Source organism: Choloepus didactylus, chromosome 6 (genome assembly GCF_015220235.1).
Source record: "Choloepus didactylus isolate mChoDid1 chromosome 6, mChoDid1.pri, whole genome shotgun sequence".
Classification (NCBI taxonomy): domain Eukaryota; kingdom Metazoa; phylum Chordata; class Mammalia; order Pilosa; family Megalonychidae; genus Choloepus; species Choloepus didactylus.
Genome location: NC_051312.1, coordinates 143,538,880 through 143,553,304, shown reverse-complemented (window position 1 = coordinate 143,553,304; position 14,425 = coordinate 143,538,880). Strand labels below are relative to the sequence as shown.

At 36.6% G+C, this 14,425-nt stretch overlaps 1 protein-coding gene and 1 pseudogene across 1 annotated transcript; both read left to right on the top strand.

The window, feature by feature from the left end:
* Nucleotides 1–1,422: 1,422 nt before the first annotated feature.
* On the top strand, nt 1,423–2,891 carry LOC119537401 (annotated as a pseudogene).
* Nucleotides 2,892–10,635: 7,744 nt separating this feature from the next.
* On the top strand, nt 10,636–11,598 carry LOC119537728 (olfactory receptor 143-like). The gene has a single exon (XM_037840269.1). It carries the CDS (start codon nt 10,636–10,638, stop codon nt 11,596–11,598), a length of 963 nt encoding a protein of 320 aa, XP_037696197.1.
* Nucleotides 11,599–14,425: the final 2,827 nt, after the last annotated feature.

Below are 14,425 nucleotides of genomic sequence, written 5' to 3'. Positions count from 1 at the left end.
AATTCAAAGCATTAGAATTTTTTCAGAGACATCCAAGAAGAGACAACAACTGAAATGAGTTACTGTAGACCTTGAGAAATTTCTAATAAAGAATATAAAAGCTTGTAGACAGAACCCATATAGAAATACCCCTTTGTATATAGGAGGCAAATAAAACAAGACGACAGGTAGATTTCCCTTCAGAGATGAAGATGGTAGGGATATAGGCTTTCCAAATCAGCTGTGCTTTGAGGGATGTAGAATCTCTCATCTGAAGTGAAAATTGGGGGAACATACTGCATCCCTAAGGAATTAAAGAGTTTCCATCCTCTAGGGTATAAATATAAGCCCTTATTTCTCTATTAAACATAATGTGTTCTGTGGAGAAGAGACAAAGCAAACTTCAAACCTGTTTATAATCAAGTGCTTTATATTATGAAATCAACATTAAATTCTCTACATTTTTGCTAAAGAATGTTCAATTTTCTCTCATGGTTGATGGGTTTCATAGATGAAATCAGAAGTTATCTGTAGCTCCAAATGATTTCCAGGGTATAATGGAAATTAAGGTTGCCCTGCATCCTCTTAGAGTCAAAGAAGCCAGGAATCTCAATGTTTGAAATTATTCTTTGATGAACACAGGGGTTAAAAATAGGGATCAAGAAGCTCAGAGGTTTTCTGGCCTAAAGAGGGTGAGTTTGAATTCCATTTTTACATGTCTTCCTTATTTTGAGATGGAAATCCAGGAATTAAGAAATGCTGCTTTAACCCCATATTTTATGGTACTGACACACAAGTGAATCAGGTGGAAGAATGTCTTTGAGGGGTGAGCAAGGAATGTTCAGTGTCACAGGCCCTTGGGGTTCCCATACCTCAGTGTGTAGGTTCCCTCTCCAGGGAGGCAACTCTCACTTCTCTATAAGTGGCTTGTACTCTGTAACCTGTGGCAGCTACTGGACTTCTCCTAGACTCTGGTCCCTTAGTTTTGATCTTGAAGCCATGTTCATGGTTCACAAAACTGTGTCTAATCATCACGAGAGACCAGCTCCAGGTTGCCAGGGCCTTTCCTCCAGTTTTACTCCAGGATACATGTGAATGAAGGGATATTGAGATGAGGGAGAAGGATTCTGTCCTGCCCCATCTTTCTTCTCTCTTTTCACTTGGTTTCTCCAGTAGTCATATATTTATGACTTCAATCTGTTCTTCAATCTGTGAGATGAGTTGTCAGTGTTCTGCACCATATTTAGATATAAGGAGTGTAATACTGGGAAATCTGTGTCACTTTTTATTAGGTGAAATGTCAGATTCTTTGGGTTCCTGCTGGGCTAGTCTCAGACATTCCTACTGTAGAGCCCACTCATGTGGGAGGAAACTTTATGGGAAGGGCTGTGTTGCCTCTAAAGTAAACCTTATCTTTTGTCCACACAGATGCCACAGAGCAGAATGGCTCCTAGAAATGGCTCTTTTGTTACCAAATTCATTCTGGTGGGAACAAGAGACCACCCAGATCTCCAACTCCCTCTGTTCTTTCTTTTATCACTGTGCTGGGAAACCTGAGCTTAGTAACTCTAATTGGGCTGCATTCTCACCTTCACACCCCCATGTACTTTTTCCTCTTTAACTTGTCCTTCATAGACCTCTGTTATTCTTCTATATTTGCACCCAAAATGCTGATCAAGTTCTTATCAAAAAAGAATATTATCTCCTACCAGGGGTGCATGGCCCAGGTCTACTTCTTATTCTCTTTTGCCATCTCTGAGTACTATGTGCTGACATCAATGGCTTATGATTGCTATTTGGCCATCTGTCATCTACTCTTGTATAACCTGGCCATGTCCCCTAAAGTGTGCTCCACCATTATTTTTGGTTCATACTTGATGACATTTTCTAGTGCTAAGGCTCACACTGGATGCATGCTGTTCTAGTTTGCTAATGCTGCAGAATGCAAAACACCAGAGATGGATTGGCTTTTATAAAAAGGGGGTTTATTTGGCTATACAGTTACAGTCTTAAGGCCATAAAGTGTCCAAGGTAACACATCAGTAATCAGGTACCTTCACTGGAGGATGGCAGATGGCATCCGGAAAACCTCTGTTAGCTGGGAAGGCACGTGGCTGGCATCTGCTCCAAAGTTCTAGTTTCAAAATGGCTTTCTCCCAGGACATTCCTCTCTAGCAAGCTTGCTCCTCTTCAGACCGTGACTCACAGCTGCACTTCGTCTCCTCTCCTTGAGCCAGCTCATTTATATGGCTCCACTGATCAAGGCCCACCCCGAATGGGTGGGGCCACACTTCCATGGGAGTATCCCACCAGAGTCACCACCCACAGCTGGGTGGGGCACATCTCCATGCAAACAACCTAATTCAAACGTTCCAACTTAATCCCCACTATTCTGTCTGCCCCACAAGATTGCACCAAAGAATATGGCTTTTTCTGGGGGACATAATACATTCAAACCGGCACACATGCTGAGACTGACCTTCTATGATGCCAATGCCATCAGCTGTTATTTCTGTGATGTCATCCCTATGATCCAGCTCTCCTGCACAAGCACCTATGCCAATGAACTGGTGGTATTCATTGTGTGGGGCATCAACCTCACCATGTCCAGTCTCACCATCTTTCTCTCTTATGGTTTCTTTCTCTCCAGCATCCTCCACATCAATTCCACTGAGGGTAGCTCAAAAGCCTTCCACACCTGCTGTTCCCACATAATGGCTGTTTCTCTCTTCTTTGAATCAAGTGCATTTGTGTATCTCCAGCCATCTTCTGCAGGATCTATGAATATGGGAAAGACTTCTTCTGTCTTTTACACTAATGTGGTTCCCCTGTTGAATCCCTTAATCTACAGCTTTAGGGTCAAAGATGTTCATTTTGCCCTGAGAAAGACCCTGAAGAAGAGAATGTTTTAATTAGCAATGGGATCTCCTGTGCAGGGAGTTTCAGGACAAGGATGTTCAGTGTGATTATTTGCAATATACTTGTTGGCTGCTATCTTACTTTGCTTCTTTGTTGTCAAGATAAAGGGAATTTGACTTTTCCTTCCATTATTTATTTCCACTTTGTAAGAGTAAGTGTTTTTGTTTTCATCACCATTTGTACAATTTCTTCTTCTCCCATTTTGGCTTGTTGAGAATAACTTTATGGAAGCATATTTTTATATGTTTTTCTTGTTGTTAGTTCAAAATTACTTTTTTTTTTTGTCCTGTAATAAGATAAATTTTACTGCAATGATTGGATAAAGAAACACTAGGGTGGCTACCTGCGTTTGACAGTTGGAATGTGCCATTGGAAGCATGAATCAAATGATAAGTCACCACTCCCAGCTTTCCTCACTCCACTTAGCAGGAGAATGTCCCCTGAAAGGCCAGTGCCTATGCTTCAAATTTCATATTTCATATTTCATATTCCATTCATATGAATGGAATCATACATTCTGTGGTCTTTTGAATTTTTTTTTTTTTACTTAGCATAATGTTTTCAAGTTCATGTGTTTTATAGCATGTGTCAGTACTTCATCTCTTTAGATGGCTTAACACATAGTATGTTTGTATGGTCATATAATATTTTGATTATTCAATCATTAATTGATGGACAATTTGTTATTTCCACTATTTTGGCTCTTTTAGTAATGGTGATTTTAAAGTTTGCATTCTAGTTTTTGAGTGAACACATGTTTTTAATGTTCCTGAGTATATCCCTAGGAGTGAAATATCTGGGTCATATGGAAATCTATATTTGAGTTTTTATGGCACTGCTAATATTTTCCAAAATGGGTGCTCCATTTTACATTCCCATTGACAGTGTCTAATTGCTATTCTTTATTGCATTGGCTTATACTTCTAGCACAATAAATATTAATGGAGTTAGTTTTCAGTCTTGCCTTCTTCCTGAATAACAGAAATATACCAAATATCATCCCACAAAGGAAGAAACTGAGTTCAGTATGAATGTTTATTTCACATATTAAGAAAGTATGCATTAGTTACATCAATTTCTATTCTTAAATGTTTTTTTTTTTTTAAATCAAGAATGGGTTTGAATTTTGCTGAAAGCCTTTTCAGCACCTGTCAAGATAGTCATGATTTTTCCTTAGATCTATTTTTATGACATTGTGTATTAACAGTTTTCCTAATATGGAGTCAACCTTGCATTCCTTGAATGAATCCTATGCTGTCATGTTGTTTTAATTTCTTACTGTTATGTGAGTTCTGTTTAATATAGTGTTAATTGTTATGCACTGATATTCATAAGTGATAGTGATCCATAGTTATGTGTTTTTTGTACTTTGTTATGAGGTTTACGTGTCAATGCTACCATTGGTTTTTATTTTTTAATCAAACTTTTTATTTTGAAATAATATTAGATATACAGAAATATTACAAGGATAGTACAGAGTGTTTCTGAATATACTTTATCCAGCTTCCCCTAATATTAATATCTTTCATAACCATAGTACAACTGTCAATACTGAGGAATTATCATTGGTACAGCACTATTTACTAAACTTCAGATTGTATTCAGATTTCACCAGTTTTTCCATTAAGGTCCTTTGTCCATTGCATTTAGCACTATTGTTTTTAAAATTGTTATCTCATTAAATAGTTGTGGCCCATGACTCCTAATATATATAATTGCAAATAAAAAAACATAAAATATGTATTTAAACTGCAAACCTCCACACACCCCCTACCTGTTTCCCTTACTTATTTTTTCCATATCACTGATTTTATCAATCTAAGATACCATTGATTGAAACATATATTATTATTTTATGTATAAAAAATGCTGACAATTATAATTGTAAGATACTATCAGTTGTAAGATGCATATCTACTTCTGAGATATTAACATGTGAAAAAAATTGTGTGTTAAAATCAGCAATGTGCCTCCTACACATGAGATTTTTCTTTGACTCTATCTTAACTCCACCCTTGCCTGGGTCAGTGCTGACAATTGAAAATTCCTGAGGCTTACTCTAATGACCTACTTAGAATGAAAGAGGAAAAGAAAGGAAAAAGGCAAGAAGTCCCCTTTCAGAGCCAATTCCCAGCCCTCCAGTTCACCAGGCAAGAACCATTGTTGGTACCTGGTTCTGTGTTTCCCTTTTCTTGGGATACAGTTCTTCCCAGTATTCTGAGCTCAGCAGACTCCAAAAGCCTCTGTTTTATTGATTTATGTATTTTTTCCATCAGCCCCACCTTCTTCTGTCAGGATAAACTTCTGGGTTCATTTCCTGCTTGCTCCAGTTTTATCTGTGCTTGTAGCATGTATTCAGTTGTTGAAATTTGTTAATTGAAAGCGTAATTGGAGCTTGGTTGAGCTACATTCCCTTGCTACTGGCATTGAATGCTTATTTTTCCCACAGTGAAGTTTTGCAACTCAGCCTGCCATGCCAGTGGGGAAGGCGTGCCAGCTCTGCAGTTTGAGGAGCTTTACTTACAATTCTGTGCTGTGATCTCAGCCATTCTACCCATTCCTGACTGGCGTACAATGTTGTCCTGTCATGGATGTCTCCCCACCAGTTGTTCCAGACTGTTTTTGAGTTGTTCCTCCCCTTGCATTTTTTAAATGCAATTTTAAAGAGATTATGTTCACACACCATATAATCCATCCAATGTATACAATCAGTGGCTCACAGTGTCTTCATATAGCTGTGCATTCATCACCACATTCAATTTTAGAACATTTTCATTACTCCAAAGAAAAATAAATAAAAATTAAAAAGAGCACCTGAAACAACCTGTACCCCTTATCCTCCCTATTTTTAATAAATATTTTGTGTGTTTATTTTATTACTCATCTGCCCATACACTGGATCCAGGGAATGTCAGTCACAAAGTTTTCAGAATTGCATGGTCACACAATAAAGGTATTATAGTTATATAATCATCAAGTATCAAGGCTACTGTATTACAGTTCAACAGTTTGCCCTTGCTTTTAAAAGGAATTAGAAACTTTTACTTCATTTTCAAACAGTGAAACAATTTATAGAGTTAGGACTAACTAGAATATGAAAGCTTTGTGGAATTCCCTTGAAAAGTGGTCTAAGATTCTATTTCTAATAATAATTTCCCTAAGAAATTATTGATTCTTATTTTCCTAAGTAATTTTTCATCTCTTTTTTTTTTCAAATTTAATTGCATAGAGTTCTTCAAAGAAGAATATTTTGTTTTTCCTTGGTTTATTTTTTTTTTCCTCTCATTTATTATTATATATTTGTACTCTGTTTTTTCTTCAAGTTAGCTGGTGGTTTAACATAGTGTATATTAAATATTACTTTATTGAATGCATCCAATGTTTCTCCATTCCTGATTATGTTTCTGATTTTATTTTTATTATATATTTATGCTTTATTTTGATTTTTTTGTTTTTTCAGTTGTTTTGGACTATGTCATTTAATTCATATATTTCAATACTTCATTTTTTTCTAAGTGTTCATTGATTTCATTTTTCCTTGTACACATTTAAATGTACTCAATAAATTTTGATATACATTGTTTTATTAAATTCTTATAATTTTATATTTATAAACTCAGTTGCATTTTGTTTTACCTAAAATAATTCCATAGAGGATTTAAAACTTTGAGATGGAAAAGTCGTTTCTATTTTGATCAACTAGAAAAATTGGAAATTGTTTTTATTCAAGTGGAATGGATAACAGTAGTAATTTCCAGGTTTTTGTTTTTGTTAGGCCTTATGGCTGCCACTTTATTTATTTATTTATTTATTTTTATTTAATTAGAGTAGTACATTTGTTAAAATTCATGAAAGAAAATTTTTATAATTGTACTATTAACTATAGCCATCATTTACAATGTGGTTTGATTGTAGTATAGTCCTCTGTTGTTTCTTTTAATTTTCATTCTAGTAACTTATATATGACCTAAAATTTTCCTTTTATCACATTCACTGAATATAATTCAATGCTGTTGATTACATTCACAATGTTGTGCTACCATCACCATCATCCATTTCCAAACTTTTACAATCATCCCAAATAGAAATTCTGTACAATTTAAGCATTAACTCCCCATTTCCTACCCTCATCCTGGCCCTTGGTAACCTATATTCCAGAGTCTGACTCTGTGAGTTTGTGTATTCTAAATATTTCATGTTAGTGACATCATACAATATTTTTCCTTTTCTGTCTGTGTTATTTCACTCAACATGATATCTTCAAACTTCATCCACATTGTTGCATGAATCAGAAATTCGTTCTTTTAATGGTCAATAATTTTCTATTGTATGTATATACCACATTATTTTACTATTTCATGTATTGATGGGCACATGGATTGCTTCCATCTTTTGGCAACTATGAATAATGCTGCTACAAAAGTCAATGTGCAAATATCGTTTCAAGTCTTTGCTTTAAATTCTTTGGGATATTTACCTAGTGGTGAGATTTTTGGGTCATATGGTAATTCTATACTTAGCTTTCTGAGGAACTGCAAAGCTATCTTCCACAGCAACTGCACCATTTCGCATCACCACCAGCAATGAATGAATGTTCTTGTTTCTTCACATCCTCTACAACACTTGTAAATTTCTGTTTTTTTTTTTTTGTTTTTTTTTTTTTTTTTTTAGTAATAGCCATTCTAGTGGGGGCGAAATGGTATCTCATTATGGTTTTGATTTGCATTTCCCTAATAGCTAATATTTCTGAGCATCTTTTCATGTGCTTTTTGGCCATTTGTTTATCCTCTTTGGAGAAATGGCTTTTCAGGTGTTTTGCACATTTTAAAAATTGGGTTGTTTGTGCTTTTATTGTTGAGTTGTAGGATTTCTTTATGTATTCTGGATATTAAGCCTTATCAGATATGTGGTTTCCAAATATTTTCTCCCATTGTGTAGGTTGTCTTTTCACTTTCATTATAAAGTCTTTAGGTTCACAAAAGTTTTTAATTTTGAGGAGGTCCCATTTATCTATCTTTTTTTTTATTGGTTGTGTTTTGGGTATAACGTCTAAGGAAACATTGTGTAACACAAAATCCTAAAGATGCTTCCATACATATTCTTCTTGACTATTATAGTCCTGGTTCTTCTGCTTGGGTCTCTGACCCATTTTGAGTTAATTTTTATATATGGTGTGAGATAGGAGTCCTCTTTCATTTTTTTTTTTTTTTTTTTTGCATATTGCTATCCAGTTCTCCCAGCACAAATTTGTTAGAAAACTGTTCTTTCCCAATTGAATGTAATTGAAGCCTTATTAAAAATTAATTGGCCATAGATTTGGGTGTCTATTTCTGAGCTCTCAATTTGAATCCATTGGTCTTTTGATCTATCCTTGTGACAGTTCTGTGCTGCTTTGACCACTGAAGCATTGTAATAATTTTAATGTCAGGAAGTGTGAGTCCTCCAACTTCACTCTACTTTTCAATCTGGTTGTGGCTATTTGGGGCTTCTTTCCCTTCCAAATAAATTTGATGATTTGCTTTTCCATTTCTTCAAAGTAGGCTGTTGGAATTTGATTGGAATTGTGTTGAATCTGTAAATCATTTTGGGTAGAATTGACATCTTAACAATATTTAGTCTTCCAATCCCTGCACAAGAAATGTCCTTCCATTTATTTTGATCTTCTTTGATTTCTTTTCTGAAAGTTTTGTAGTTTTCTGGGTAATGTGGAAGAAAAACAACATAAGGAGGGTAAAAGGAGGGATGATGGAGCACAGAACATGTAAGCTACTGAACCCCAGTTGGTATCTTTTCAAATTAGTAGTTTACAGAGGTAGATGTATAATAAAAATCTCAGGGTAACCACAAGGAAATTATTTAATATATATAAAGAAACAGAAATGAGACAGGTCCCAGTCAGTAACATCACAAAAGATCAAATATACAGAAAAGGAGTCTGCAATAAAGGAAAAGAGAGAAAAAAGGATATGACATAAATAAACCAGAGGACAAAACGGGTGAAGTAAGTACTGACTTTACAGTAATAACACTGAATGTTTCAAATTAAACTCCCAAATCAAAAGAAACCACTTGGCAAAATGGGTATAAAAGCAGAATCCAATTCTGTGTTTACAAGGGAGTCACCTTAGACCCAAAGACATAAATAGATTGAAAGTGAAAGGATGGCAAAAGATAATGCAGGCAAATACTAACCACAAAGAGCTAGTATAGTATTCTAATATTGGACAAAGCAGATTTAAGTTAAAAGTTGTTACAAGAGATAAAGAAGGAAACTGAGTATTAATAAAATGGGCAAAACATCATAAGAAATTAAAATCATAAATATTTGTACAATTGATCATGCCCCAAAATACATAAGTCAAATACTGGCAAAACTGAAGGGAGAAATAGACACCTCTAAAATAATAGTTGGAGACTTCAGTACACAACTTTCAGCAATAGATAAAACATTTAAAATTCTCTGTATATTTTAATAACATGTTAAATGATCGAGCCCTACCTACTGACATATAGAGAACATTGTTTGTAATCCAGGATGGATGATTTGTTCTCCAGGATAGACCACCTGTTGTGTCATAAAAGAAGCTTCAATAAATTTAAAAGGATGGAAATTATACAAAACATCCTTTCTGACCAAAATGGAATAAGGCTGTAAATCAATACCAGGCAGAGAACTGCAAAAACAACAAATATTTATTAGTTTCATAACTTTTCTTATATCTCACAGGAAGTGTAGAAGTGTGCATTAAACTCTGCCTTGAGGGCCCACTCTTTTAACAGCTTCATTACATCACGTTATTGAGTTGAAATCCATTAGTGTATATAGTGATAAAGTAATGATCAAACATTTTGTTCAGGCAACCTTGCGACTTGTAGGAAAGTACTAGAAATGGTGAGTCAGTATACCCTGAAACATCTTCTTTAAGAGCTGTGCTTATGATGCAGATCATAGAAGAAGCGAAAGGGGCCAAAATCCTTTGCACTGGGGATTAGGAATTCTGACTAGAACACCGAGTCCCAGAGGCTCTAACAGTAGTCTAAGATACAGGATGTAAACACAGGCTCAGTAATTTCTGTCCTCCAGAGGCTCATCAAACTTCATGGAAAATCATGTGGGAGAGGATAATTCTCTGCACTTCTAATAAATTTCCCTAGAAGTATAGGATCTGAAGCTGAAGTTCATTCCTTTGAAGCCAGCTGATTGTTTGCGAGGCTCATAAAAGGATCTTCTTTCCTCTTTGTAAGTGAAGAGGACATTCTGGGCAAATTCTCAAGTAGAAATCAAGGCTTATTCCCCACAATACCTTTTCTAGCCTGTTGAAGACAGGATGATGCTCGCAGCTAGTGCCTTCTTCATCATTACGGAATTTCCCCTGCCCCAGTACAGTAAGATTGCAAGGCAAAGGAATCATCCCTGACTTACTGATTTCCTTACAAACCCACAACTACATAACTCAAGACTGTGAGCCTGAGAGAAGCCCCAGTCAGAGGGAGGAAACTGAGGCTTCAGGAGGTCTCCCAGCACTCTCCTCCACACAGGTGAGAGAAGAGGGAAGGACAATCTGGACTCTCAGGCCTGGAGATTCTCCTCAGTTCAAGCTCCTGGGTGCCTTGCTGTGTGTCTTCATACAACCTTCATCTTTTAACCCAGCAGATCCCAGCTCTCCCTCTGCAGTCAAAGCCCGAGGATACCTCCCTAATGTCAACATAACCCCTGCTTCTACAGCTCTTGCCCGGATGGGAATGGCTGTGGAAAACGACTCTTTTGTGACTGAGTTCATCCTAATGGGATTAACAGACCGACGTGAGCTCCAATTACCACTGTTTTGTCTGTTCTTGATGAACTATGTGGTCACTGTGGTGGGGAATTTAATTTTAATTCACCTTATTTGCCTGAATTCCCACCTTCACATCCCCATGTACTTTTTCATCTTCAATCTCTCCTTCATTGATCTCTGCTATTCATTTGTCTTTACCCCCAAAATGCTCCTGAGCTTTAATTCAGAGAAAAACATCATCTCCTTTGCAGGATGCATGGCTCAGCTATTTTTCTTCGGCTTCTTTGTCATCTCTGAGTGCTATGTGCTGACAGCCATGGCCTATGATCGCTACGTGGCCATCTGTAGGCCCCTGCTATACACCATCACCATGTCCCCTCAGGTGTGTTCTCTGCTGATGTCTGCTTCATATGTGATGGGGTTTGCTGGTGCGATGGCTCACACAGGGTGCATGATCAGGCTGACATTTTGTGGTTCCAACACCATCAACCACTACATGTGTGACGTCTTCCCCCTGCTCCAGCTCTCCTGCAGCAGCACCTATGCCAATGAGCTCCTGGCTTCCATTATTGTGGACACAGTTGTCATACTATCTAGTCTTATTATCTGTATGTCTTATGCTCTGATTCTTTTCAGTATCTTTCACATGTCATCACCTACTGGCTGGTCCAAAGCCTTCAGCACCTGTGGCTCCCATTTAGTAACTGTTGGTCTTTTCTATGGATCTGGGCTGCTCACTTATGTCAAACCATCTTCTGCTGGTTCTTTGGGTCAGGAGAAATATTTCTCAGTGTTTTATACTAATGTGGTGCCCATGCTGAACCCCCTCATTTACAGCCTGAGGAACAAAGACATCAAACATGCTCTGAAGAACACCCTGAAGAGAATAACAAATAGAGCAGAACCAGTGGTGCTGCCTTAGTCCCTGCCTCCATTGCTGTGTCTTTCTCTCCTCTGTTTTCCTTTTCAAGTCTTCACTTAATTTTAAATCTAACATCTTTTCTCACTTTTCAGTGTAACTATTTAGTGTTTCAATATGTATATTTTATTTATCCATTTTGTTTCTTGGGAAAAAACTTAACTGTGGTCCATGATGTGCATCACATTTTTTATAAATACTCCTGAAAATAAGTTTCCTCCTCCTGTTCTCTAGTTGAGGACATTGTTCTGTGTCTTGATCAAGGTTGCACAGCTAATGTTGCTGAACCCAGTGAATGAATGAAAGGAAAGAAAAGGAGATTGTGAATGAGGGAGAGAGATTCTGAGAGTTGTTTCAGAATGAGCCTGGAGGTGGGTCGTCATGGGAACGATGCCCTCAGCAAAGTGACTGCAGCATAGAGGGGATTGTCAAACTCCAGTGATTCACATGCCCCAGAGAGATTAGATTTCAAAGGTGGTCAAACAGGGTTAGCCACAAAGTAAGTTTTAATCACAATCTCATTCATAATAGTGATCATTTCCTGTGATCCAGAGACTGAGGAGATTGGAGCATGTGGACTTTAAAAAGCCTCATTATAGATTATATTATTATTTTATAGTTTGTTGAAATGAAATACTAGTTATTAATGATAGTTAAAAATGGTATAAAATAGGGATCCAAATATCTTCATGTTTTGTGTGATAAACAAAAATAAATGGCCCACCACTAGTTTCATTCTGAGTAGGAAACAATGCCCCTCAGAGGTTATGTATTTCAGGGGACACAGTTAATTATTCTATGTTGCTAATTTCTGTGTTCATCAGAGTTAACAAGAGTTTTGAAAACTTTGAAAACTTTGGTGTTTAAAATCACTTTTAAATATAATAATGCCTGTTAAAAACTACTTAAATCTGGTTAAAATTGTTAATCTGGGAGCAAACATGAGATATTTACATGTATTATAATATTTTTCTCACTGTCATAATTTTTTTTAAAACTCTGATTCCCCAAGCAGAATCTGAATGCTTAGTATGTACTTCTCTCCTTCTTTGGTTTATGCCCATTAAGTTGCATAGTTAAATAACTTAAAATTGGTTTGGATCTTGCTCTAAAGCACATATTTCAAAATTTCACATTTCAAAAAAAGATAGAAAATAAGGCATAGGTCATCAATATCTAAATTCTTGGTCCTTAACTGAAAGTGTGATGTGAAATGCATACATAGCACACTTGTTGTGATCTGAGGACTGTGTCATATTTGCTAGCACTCCCTGGTGGATTTTGAGTAGGCAACACCCTGGCTTGGTTACAGGAAGTCAATAGGTTTATTTCAAAGTTTGAACTTATATTCTTGTATTGATCTGAAAAATCTAATCACTTTAATTTTTCAAATTAAGACATTTTATAATGTTTATAACCAAAATTGTTTAAATCCAAACCTCATTTTTTGAAGTTAATATAATAAGAAAACTAGATACAAAAGCTTTAGAATATATAAGCTTATTTAGAGCTACTGAATGTTTTGAAGTTTTGTTTGTGTAAATTGGTGAATTTCTTAAAAGTCATAGATATGGTCTTATACATCTTTTTTATATTCTTTTTATATCATAGATATGCTATAAAAATTTTAAACTAGAAAAACTGTTTTATATTCATCCCCACATTCACACATGTCAAAGGCATATAAATTTTTTTTTATGTAAATGTTTAACATTATTTGTACTTTGTTTCTGAGCCAATCAATTTTGGCCATGTACAGTAGGAGTTCTAGCCATCTGGTCTGGAAGATTGTAGCTCATAAAAGGGCTTCTGGGAGGTCAAGATGGGAGGGGCTCTGAAATGACAGCACACAATGTCTTTGGAAGGCAGGAAGGACAATGAGTAAATAAAGCACTCTGTCCCAGTCAACAACCAAACCACGGAGCTGCTCCATCACCTGAACTCCTAGCTGCTCCATCACCTGAACTCCAGCTATCACAGCCGTATCCAAAAGGGGTAGCACCCAGGTGGACAGGTGCCCTCGGAGCTGCTGAGGGGCCCCAGGAGCACCGTGTGCAGCCCCAGCTGCTGCAGTCTTAGTGATGGGGGCCAGGCTGGGGATCCTGGTGGTCCCTGCTGATGGCAGAAGCCCCAATCTCAGTCCCCCCATATCAGGCATTTCTCCCCATTTCCAGCTATTGTGTCCTTTTATTGGAATCTTAAGCTAGTTGCAGTGTGACTGCTCTAATATGGTACAAGGCTTTTGCAAACCAGGGCTTCTTTGTTACCTTGAAATATTTGAAATTTAAAAGTGAAATTTAGTTCCAAATTGGTTAAACATTTAATTTGTCAACAAAAGAAAAGAGAGTGTACATTTTTGAAATATGATTTTCAATTGTTGCCAGTTTTTGGTTGGTTTTCAAAATCATGTTGAACTATATTGCTTACTTTTGCATTTAATATTTCTTGCATTTGGTGAGTGTAAAATTGTTGTGGGTATAATGTCAAGAACTCTCGGGCAGCCATTGTTTAAATACACAAAACACATTTGCAAACAGCATTTTAATGCTTTTGATCTGTTCAGAAATTTCAACCTATAGCAAGTTTGAGCATGGGAAAGGTATGCATTCAAACAAGGCTCACTTGGATTTGGAAGAGGATGGAAATTGGATGGTCATATAAAGGACTGACAGCCCCTTTCTGTTTCTCCATGTTTGCTCTTTCTAAAAGAGAATTACTGTCAGGCTAGCTAGCTCTTAAAATATCCTAACTCTGATTTCAAGTTTTATTTTCTGCAGTCAGAATCATATGGAGCCAGCACTGGTGTACGGATACCTGAGAAGAAAGTCTA

Bases quoted from the DNA above. Each gene is read 5' to 3' on its own strand.
- LOC119537728 (XM_037840269.1), top strand. From the start codon at position 10,636: ATGGGAATGGCTGTGGAAAACGACTCTTTTGTGACTGAGTTCATCCTA.